The sequence below is a fragment of the Leuresthes tenuis genome, unplaced genomic scaffold (assembly GCF_036924035.1).
Source record: "Leuresthes tenuis unplaced genomic scaffold, fLeuTen1.0.hap1 SCAF_1, whole genome shotgun sequence".
Taxonomy (NCBI): domain Eukaryota; kingdom Metazoa; phylum Chordata; class Actinopteri; order Atheriniformes; family Atherinopsidae; genus Leuresthes; species Leuresthes tenuis.
The window spans coordinates 17,451,636-17,461,942 of NW_027325355.1; the positions used below are offsets into that span (position 1 = coordinate 17,451,636).

At 41.5% G+C, this 10,307-nt stretch overlaps 1 protein-coding gene and 1 long non-coding RNA gene across 2 annotated transcripts; one reads left to right on the plus strand and one right to left on the minus strand.

Annotated features, from left to right (window-relative positions):
- Window positions 1–3,467: 3,467 nt before the first annotated feature.
- Window positions 3,468–8,209, minus strand: LOC140306005 (retinol dehydrogenase 7-like). Its single transcript, XM_072385104.1, has 5 exons — window positions 8,125–8,209; window positions 6,427–6,741; window positions 4,121–4,379; window positions 3,853–4,016; window positions 3,468–3,771 (listed from the first exon to the last, which is right to left on the minus strand). Exons 2-5 carry the CDS (start codon window positions 6,737–6,739, stop codon window positions 3,548–3,550), a joined length of 960 nt encoding a protein of 319 aa, XP_072241205.1. The 5' UTR covers window positions 6,740–6,741; window positions 8,125–8,209; the 3' UTR covers window positions 3,468–3,547.
- LOC140306145 (uncharacterized) lies at window positions 4,569–6,654 on the plus strand. The gene is made up of 2 exons (XR_011915551.1): window positions 4,569–4,613; window positions 6,363–6,654. It is a non-coding gene; the product is annotated as an uncharacterized lncRNA (long non-coding RNA).
- Window positions 8,210–10,307: the final 2,098 nt, after the last annotated feature.

Genomic DNA, 10,307 nt, shown 5'->3' on the forward strand with positions numbered 1-10,307 from the left:
AAGAGGACGAGGACCAGGACCAGCGAAGAAGAGGACACGCCCAGCAAAGAAGAACATCTTAGTGCTTTTTCTGACGAAAAAAGTCATATTATGTAAAATATTCTTGCTGTTTTTTTTCTTCACCAACATCTCCATGTCTGCACAGGCAGTATTTGAACCAGGGTCTTCCACACAGGTAACTCACAATCATTGACGTTGCCATCACACCACCGAGACAAATCGATAGCTAGAAATATTTTTAGTTGCATTTAAAGTCTTCATTCTAGGTGTTGGACTGTAAAAGTGATTCAATCTCAAAGTTGAAATCATTCACCAAAGAGCACCGACGTCTGGTGGGATTCGATCCCCAACTGTCCCAAACACCAGCTCACTATTCTACCAGTCTGAGCTATCCATCTGTCACTTACACACAAACTTTTCTTTGACTGTTGGTCTCTATCCCTGACAGCAAAGATGGTTATATTCCTTAAATAGTAAAACAGAGTAGATCATCTGAGGGAATTGAACCCATGAACAGACCAAGCACAGGCAGAATCCCATCATCCTGAGCTATCCATCCTTCCCTTTAGCGCATCTACACAAACTTTTCTCAGACTGTTGGTCTCTATCCCTGACAGCAACGATGATTTTATTCCTGAAAGAATAAAACCAGGAAGTCCACAGACCATCTGAGGGAATTGAACCCATGACCCATCCAACAGTAAGCAGCTTCATATCATCCTGAGCTACGCTTTGAATCACCTGACTGATCTCCAAAAGTCGTGTGATCATAGTTTCAACATTCTCAGACGCTCAAAGATTTCACCCAACAGCCCGAGCTGTTCAACTGCACACTGAAAGATTGAATCCTAAAGTTTCTCTTTTGGCTTCAGAAAACCCAACTTACTCAGAGCTGAACAACCTGCCGTCCTTTATTAAAGGCCATCAGCATCCAGTGGAACTGAACCCCCTCCCTCTGCTTCCAGGAGCTGATCTGTAACTGCCTGAACCACCAAACCACAGCTTCAGCCTTCTTTCTGAGCTGGTTACATTCTTCTGTTCAGATGCTGAACTGAAGAGTTGTTTTTTTTTTTAAGAACTTTGATCCCTCATCTTCACAAACTAAAAGCTGCTCAGAAAGAGTTTGAGCCTTTAAATCAGAGACTCAAACTTTAAGCTTTTCACTCTTTACTTTGGCGTCTAAAACCTGAAGACATTTAAACTCTTTCAGCAGCGCTCACAGGATTTGAACATAGGAGCTCTGAGTCCCAAAGCAGTTCATTGAACCACTGAGTTACAACTCTGCTTGTTTGTGCTGCTTTCTTGGCAGTTTTCACCTGAGACTGATGACCACGGACACTATCTTTTAGTCCTCCAACATGTTTCCTGTGAAGCAGCTTTGCTCATCAACTGTCTTTGGTTTGTTCAGCTGCTTGGTGGGTTGGGACTGTTCTGTCCGATGCTCTGTATCCAAATAAAGTCTCTGACTTGTTGGTTTCAAAATTTGAAGACTGAGATAAATCTGGAAAAGGCTTGATCTCAGTCCCTCTGCCTTCCAAAGCTGATACCTAACAGCCAGAGCTGTTCTTCTCCACTGCAGCTTGGTCTCTCTTGAAGCTTTTGTCTCTTTTTTTTTTAGTTTTGGTAAAGACCCGAGCTTTATAAGCCTAAATATAAGCCAGATATAAATCACCATCTATCCAATAACAATAATGTACATACAGTAGGTAATCAAACACATAAACACAGATAAAAAATAATTTGATGATTATACTCATACACGTTCATCATTATCGCATCGTTATATTGATGCGATCATTCAATGAGATCGCATCAAAATATGAGTTATCTTCTCACATACACGCCATCGTTATTTGCTCTGGCATACTGGCTGTTCGAGCCTGATGAAAGCAGCCGTTGAGCCACATAAACTACAGCTGATCTCAATTCCGCTCCTCGGGACCCATGTGTCCTGCATGTTTTCGATGTTTCCCTCCTCCACCACACCTGATTCAAATGAATGGCTCCTTATCAGGCCACTGCAGAGCTTGATGATGATCATTTGAATCAGGTGTGTCAGAGGAGGGACACATCAAAAACATGCTGGGCCGCTTTTCAGATTTAACAGACTGTACGTGCTCCCACGCCCCAGAAATCAAATTCTGGCAACACTCAACTTTTGGCAAGACACCTGTCATTTCACATTCCGCTTATATGACGACATCGAGAAACTTTTGATTTCGCTATATCATCATATTTTCGATACCTTGAATTAACTTACCCGAGCAGAGCGTTTGGCTCCATCCTGTTTTTCTTCCATCAGTACCAACTGATCGGATGGTTGGTTAGAGCGTAGGTGGGCACCGGGTTGATTGGCAAGTCAGTAAGTAACGTGCTGATTGGCTATTCATTAAGGCATCAAAATATTCCCACAGATGCAAATATGTTTTACACAAACACAAACTATCTTTCTGACCCTTATTTGATCCCACAAACACCGAACTCAAAAGCATCTGTCTTGCAGCCTGAGCTACTCTTCAAGATTCTTGGCAGTACTTTCTTTAGGCTTTTCTCTTGTAATTTGAGATCTGAATGAGATTTGAAATACTTACATTCTTTGGATACATGATGTTTGACAAAGACATGTCAGGAATACTCAGTGGGAATTGAACCCACCACCTTAAGCAGCTTCCCAACCTATCTTGTCACTTGGTTTTCTCACTTTCTGATCTGATTTGCGACTCAATTGTAGTCAGTCATGAGTTTAAAATCCTCCAACGCTAAAACTTGAACCTATGACTTCTGAAACGAGAAGCAGCTCTTTATCAACCTGAGCTTTCTTACCACAGATGAACAACCTTTGGAGTTGATTTTCTTTCCCACATATGGGGTGCTGAGCTTTGAAATTATTTCAACTGATTGGGGATTGATCCAATAACAACTAAACAGCTGAGAAGCGATCCAACACCTTGAGCTAACGGGTCAGACTGGGAGCAAACACACCAGCTTACCTTTTATCCTTCCTCAGAGCGCTTTTCACAAACATGTTGAATATGTCACATTTCTGTTTATTTTATTAGTTTATTCAACTGAAAATGTGTGAAATCATTGAAAATACTTTCAAAAAGCCTGGAGAACTATTGCTCAAGGCCACTTTAAAAGATCAGAAGAAAGTATAAATTGCTTGGAGAAGAAAATATTAAAAAAAATAAAAAAATTATGCCACTCAAAACATAACTCTTATTGTGTTTATTGTGGATGTTCTCAACAGAGACTGCCTTAATCCTGTTGTGTGTACTTTGGAATCAAGTCTAAGGTGAGTTGCTCGGTTTATGACTCCCTCTTAACCTTCAAACACGAGCCTATCATTTAGGCTAAGACTATTAGTCTGATGTGGAGATAAGGTGGCCTTGAGAATGTCTTTGTGAGAAGATCAAGTGAAGCTTTACTGTTAATCCTGAAAGGAATCCAAGAGGGACACACACTGATAAACGACTGAAAACTGTATTGTCCACGGATGTATACAGTACACAGAGACGATGCATGGCTTGGATGGACACATGAAATCTTATTGTATCTGTTTGGCGATGGGAAGGGCTCCTTTCAGAAAGAGGTAGTCGGTGACACAGGTCGGCATGTACGACATCGGCAGCCAGAAAAGCTTGGCGTCCCAGCCGGGGGAGTAGCGCTTGCGGGGCCAGACAGCGGACACGGCGTGCTCCATACAGCCGACCACCTTCATCAGATCTCCGTCGCTCATCTTCGGAACTTTGTCTTTCACCTCGTCTATCGCTAGAAGGGAAAAGTAGTGCGTTGGATTTAGAAAGGATTAAAAGAAACACCCAGGAGTATTACATGATCATCCACACTTACCCTTTTGTAGATAATCACTGCCGTAGTCATCTCTGACCTCCTGGGGCAGTCTCTCCCATAACATTTTGACACTCTTGATGTGGAGGGAACTGTCAGTCACGTTGGTTTTGAAGAAGCCTGGCTCGATGCAGAGGACTTTGACACCAAAAGGATCCATACCTAACCTTCAAAAGACACCTCGTTTTGTCAGTGCTTGTGTGCAATCGTAGAAAATCTTTGTATCAATGTACCGGCAGATAATTATTCAACTTGTGAGTCCATATTTCACCTGAGGCTGTCTGTGAAACCCTCAACGCCATGCTTTGAGACGCAGTATGGGCCCCCGGTGATGCCAATCCTCCCAAACACGCTGGCTATATTCACCACTCTTCCTCTGGCCTTCTTTATTAGTGGCAAGACACTGAGGGTCACTCCGATCACCCCGTTCAGGTTCACATCCAGCATAGATTTGTAGTCGTCGAGGGTGTGCCAGTCGCACGGGCCGGAAGGAACGGCCACGCCAGCATTGTTCACTACGGCCCATAAACCTGGAAGATCGCACATGAACATCCAGAAGACACATCAGTTTATTCAGAATTCAAAGCAGGGAAACATCATGTACAGGGACCACTTTGTGAAGCAAAAACATTAAGACATTAATATTAAGCTTTGTTGTATCTGAGCCAGAAGTCGATGCTAAATATTCATCCATCTATGTTTTATCGTGCGCTGGAACAAAACTGCATGATCCGGCCTAGTTCACAGCCTCTGACTTGAACGAGGTGTAAAAGTTGGTATACTTGATGTAGAACGAGGTGCAAAAGTTGGTATACTTGATGTAGAACGAGGTGTAAAAGTTGGTTTACTTGATGTAGAACGAGGTGTAAAAGTTGGTATACTTGATGTAGAACGAGGTGTAAAAGTTGGTGTACTTGATGTAGAACGAGGTGTAAAAGTTGGTATACATGATGTAGAACGAGGTGTAAAAGTTGGTATACATGATGTAGAACGAGGTGTAAAAGTTGGTTTACTTGATGTAGAACGAGGTGTAAAAGTTGGTTTACTTGATGTAGAACGAGGTGTAAGAGTTGGTGTACTTGATGTGGAACGAGGTGTAAAAGTTGGTGTACTTGATGTAGAACGAGGTGTAAAAGTTGGTTTACTTGATGTAGAACGAGGTGTAAAAGTTGGTGTACTTGATGTAGAACGAGGTGTAAAAGTTGGTGTACTTGATGTAGAACGAGGTGTAAAAGTTGGTGTACTTGATGTAGAACGAGGTGTAAAAGTTGGTGTACTTGATGTAGAACGAGGTGTAAAAGTTGGTGTACTTGATGTAGAACGAGGTGTAAAAGTTGGTATACTTGATGTAGAACGAGGTGTAAAAGTTGGTTTACTTGATGTAGAACAAGGTGTAAAAGTTTATTTACTTGATGTAGAACGAGGTGTAAAAGTTGGTTTACTTGATGTAGAACAAGGTGTAAAAGTTTATTTACTTGATGTAGAATGAGGTGTAAAAGTTGGTTTACTTGATGTAGAACGAGGTGTAAAAGTTGGTTTACTTGATGTAGAACGAGGTGTAAAAGTTGGTGTACTTGATGTAGAACGAGGTGTAAAAGTTGGTTTACTTGATGTAGAACGAGGTGTAAAAGTTGGTTTACTTGATGTAGAACGAGGTGTAAAAGTTGGTATACATGATGTAGAACGAGGTGTAAAAGTTGGTTTACTTGATGTAGAACGAGGTGTAAAAGTTGGTATATTTGATGTAGAACGAGGTGTAAAAGTTGGTATACTTGATGTAGAACGAGGTGTAAAAGTTGGTGTACTTGATGTAGAACGAGGTGTAAAAGTTGGTATACTTGATGTAGAACGAGGTGTAAAAGTTGGTGTACTTGATGTAGAACGAGGTGTAAAAGTTGGTTTACTTGATGTAGAACGAGGTGTAAAAGTTGGTTTACTTGATGTAGAACGAGGTGTAAAAGTTGGTATACATGATGTAGAACGAGGTGTAAAAGTTGGTTTACTTGATGTAGAACGAGGTGTAAAAGTTGGTATATTTGATGTAGAACGAGGTGTAAAAGTTGGTATACTTGATGTAGAACGAGGTGTAAAAGTTGGTGTACTTGATGTAGAACGAGGTGTAAAAGTTGGTATACTTGATGTAGAACGAGGTGTAAAAGTTGGTGTACTTGATGTAGAACGAGGTGTAAAAGTTGGTATACATGATGTAGAACGAGGTGTAAAAGTTGGTTTACTTGATGTAGAACGAGGTGTAAAAGTTGGTATATTTGATGTAGAACGAGGTGTAAAAGTTGGTATACTTGATGTAGAACGAGGTGTAAAAGTTGGTGTACTTGATGTAGAACGAGGTGTAAAAGTTGGTATACTTGATGTAGAACGAGGTGTAAAAGTTGGTGTACTTGATGTAGAACGAGGTGTAAAAGTTGGTATACTTGATGTAGAACGAGGTGTAAAAGTTGGTGTCCTTGATGTAGAACGAGGTGTAAAAGTTGCTATACTTGATGTAGAACGAGGTGTAAAAGTTGGTGTACTTGATGTAAAATGATAAATAAGTTGGTACATGAGCTCTGATCTCACCATGCTCTCCCACTTTGTCCTTAATCATCGCCGTGGCCTTGGCGATACTCTCCTGGGAGGTGACATCCAGGTGTGTCGTGATCAGCTTGCTGGAACAGGACTTTTTCAGGTCCTCCTCTCCCTTCTCGCTGAAACACGCCGCGATCACTCTGAACCCGTGCTTGTCCAGATGTCGAGCCAGGAGGCTACCGAAGCCGCTGTCGCAGCCTGTGATGTACACGTACTTGCTGCCCTTGTCAGGCACCCTGGGCAGCTCTCTGATCCAGCGGAACAGGTAGAAGAGAACCACCAGGCCCAGAAGGTAAAGGTACATTTCTGCAACATCAATAAACCAGAATGAGCATACACGGCTTAAAAGTGATCAGACGCTCTGATTGGACACCTCGGATGCCAGTGCAGTTTTTGACAAAAGCATCCAGCTGGGCATTTCAGTGAAGAGCGAAACCGATGCAAGCAAATGCAGTTTCACACAGATATTTCTCTCTCTGCACTTTAATTAGCAAATAAATGCCAAACTTCACTCGCTGTTAATCAGTAATGTGTAAGAGTGTTTACTTGACTGCCGGCTGGAACGCGATGGGTTTAAACCTGAGTTTTCCACTGACAGATATGTTACGGTGTCTTGTTAATGTGTCAGAGCAGTTTGACTGACCTCCAATCAGCAGTGGGCTTTACAAACTGCCGTCACAAACTCCACCTCACACACTGGACCAGCTTTCCAAGATCTACTCAGATCTTACATGTCAGGAACTGAAACAAATACATCTGGATCTCACCGCATCCTGAAACGAGGTAGCTGCAACCCCAGATGAACCGCAGCGCCACACATGAGTGGGTCTTTTAAAGAGCAAAGAACAAAAACTAAAGCAACACGCAAAGCTGTTTCTGATAAACTAAGTAAACCTCATGATTTAACAGCTTGTAGAATCACCGGGTGTCATTGTTTTCTGATTGATGTTATCAGTGTCTTACATCATCATGGAGGAAGTTCTGCCCTCTCTTCTTTAGATATGCGTTTATTCACAGCTCTCTGAAGGACGCACCACAGCATTTCAGTCAGGTTGAGGTCTGGACTTTGACTGGACCATTGCAACACCTCGACATTGTGTTGAATATTTGCTGTCCTGTTGTATGACCCAGTTTCAGCCATGGTTAATGTCTTAAATCACTTATCAGGCAAATTATTACTCAAAGCATTTTCATTCGAGCATGTCACTTTTTGCTTTTGTCTGTTTTTTTTTTTTAAATGATTTTGTGTTTGTATTTTTACGCCATTTATCTTAATCTTAAGCCTATTTTACATCTCAATATAAAGCACTTTGGCTTGCCTTGTGGTGCTTTAAATGTGCTATATAAATAAAGCTGAATCTGAATCTGTCAGGGGGGGGGGGGGGGGGGTGTTTAACAGGACGCGGAGCTTTCATTGACATTGTAATTACGTCCAAAGTGATCACATTAATCTGCAGTGCCATGCTTTATTTTGTGCAAGGTTCTCCTAACAGACGTCACGACATCAAAGTGCACTAACCCAAGGTTTCTTTACCTTTTGAGCGGGTTTAAAGCTCTCCACCCTTCCTCCTGAACGTGAAAAGCACAATGTTGTAAACGCGTCACCTCTGAGGTTCTTCATTATGACATTAAAGTTAACTCACTTATCATGTTAACAAAATGGGACACAAAGTAGAACTCTTTGCCTACCTGACGTATTCGTGGACTGTCTGCAGCACTCGGAGTGAACCGTGAAACGCAAAAACCTCTCTTGTATTCTTCAGCTGTCGACACGCCGCCTGTCGGCAAGAGGAGAAATTGCAGCAACTTGAAGCTATTAACACGTGGTGCCATGGTAAGTAAGTGAGGTACTCCTTGTGGATATTAAAGTGTTTTAACACAAACAGGCGTGTATAAAGGTGTGGTTGGCTAAAAAGATATAAGAATATCATCGTGAGATGTGTTCCACACCAAAACTGTGGTGTATTAAGTTCAAGAGCAAATAAATTTCAGTGTCTGCAATGATGACTTTCTGAGCTCACACACCAGAGATATAAGAGCAGGCTGCCTTGTTCTCCTTTGTTGACACCATACTTTTAGAAATGACAGCCTTTTGCTGGGCATTTTTCGTCCTGTGGTTATTTTTATTTTATTTTTCCATTTCAAAGCGTTACTGATGGAAGTGCGGAGTCATTTGAAAGTGCTGGTGGGGAAAAATGAACCGGGGATTTCATGCTTGTCCCCGTGGGATTTGCAGCCGTTTCCATTGTTTTAGAAAGGGGGCCCTCAAGCGCTTTCGCAGCCACTGAAATGAGGACAGCTGGCCTGAAGTCAGTTGTTTTGACTGACTTACAGTCGAGGCGCAGATTATTTTTAGATATTTTTAAAACACCGTGGGGCCACACTTTATAAGAACAGCTTGGAAGCTGATCTGGCAGCACGGTTTGCCTTCTGAAATGCCTCCGAGACAAAACAGAGACGACGGTTGTGCCTCCTCACACATTTTACCACAAGGTGGCAGCAGCATTGTTTCCTGATTCATTTCCTGCCTTGCAGATGTTGCTTTCAATTACTCCTGGATTGGATTCCTGGATTCCTGTTTCCAAAAATAAAACAGCAAATGAAAGATTTTTTGTTGTTGTTGTTTTGACCATATCTGAAAGCCATGGTTTTCAGAAATAGGGGGGGAAATAAATACAGCAAAGAGTAGCACTCTCAGTTAAATGTGCTGCTCAGTGTATCCCTTTGAAAGCCAGGCCTGCTGATGGTGTCACAGTTTCTAAATGTATCTATTACAGTTGCCATGTCATCAACTGGAATTAAGCTATTACCACCCACAACGTTTAGAGGATGACACACAATGTGAGTATCTGGTCAGACTTCCTGGTAGTAGTTTCCTTAGAACATTTAAAGGTAGAGGTGAATGACCAGCTGTACGCTGCGCCCAGCACATGCCTATTTGTTATCATTTGCAAGCAGGTTGTATACTCTCAAACGCAACTGAAAAGTTTGAATTATAAATAAAAAAATAAGCCTTCTATGTGTTGCCACAGGCCTGTTTTAGGCTCAGGTTTTTAAAAAAAATTGGAATGTTGAAATGACACCTTTGTCGGCATGACAAAACATAAACTTTGGACTTATTTACTGATTTAAAGTACATCTACACATTTACATTTAATTGATTTATTTTTTTTTTCAAGCTTGATATAGAATTTGCACGATTTGCAAAGTAAAGTGCTGACGACACCAGATTGCAATCTCAGAGCATCGTTCAGAGTTAGACGAAAGCACCATCCGGAAAGCATTTAAGAATTAATGAGGTATAACAAAAGGTCAACTGACAACTTCATTTGTAGTGAGTTCAGATAGTTATAGAAGTTATAGTGGTTTGGAAATGGGTTAGGAAGCCATTTACAAACCACTATGCTTCAAGTTTCAAATCAACCCAAACACGCAACAGGCAGACTGAGAATAGACTTTTATATAACATGAGGTTGACCGGAAAGTCAAGCTCGAGGGCAAAAACCTCTCGTGCACTATCTGCGACCACTCTCAGCTCGTGTGGGTGTGTTTAAAACTGCCGTAGCTTCAAAGGCGTTAACCTCTGCTGAACATTTTTGGGGGGGAGATTTCGTGCGTTGAAGAGTTACAGAGCCAAAAGTTGCATAGCTAGCTGCAGAATCAGCATAAGTGGGTCATGAATGCAGTGCTAAACAACAGCTGATATCTGTCCAACAGCAAGCCAAATTGTTGAATTAAGCAGTGATGCGGGTGCAAGATTATAATGCTTACTGATTCTTTTCATTTAGCAAGGATAGGATTTTTAAAATTGTATCTTTAATTTTCTTCTACAAGTCCTTTAATTGATACAACCATTGAGGTTGTTCGTTTAT

Excerpts from the sequence above, each read along its gene's own strand:
- LOC140306005 (XM_072385104.1), bottom strand. The coding sequence starts at position 6,739 with ATGTACCTTTACCTTCTGGGCCTGGTGGTTCTCTTCTACCTGTTCCGC. Across the intron at positions 4,380-6,426 it reads GGACAAAGTGGGAGAGCATG|GTTTATGGGCCGTAGTGAAC; the intron begins GTGAGATCAGAG and ends GCGATCTTCCAG. Across the intron at positions 3,772-3,852 it reads CAGTGATTATCTACAAAAGG|CGATAGACGAGGTGAAAGAC; the intron begins GTAAGTGTGGAT and ends TTTCCCTTCTAG.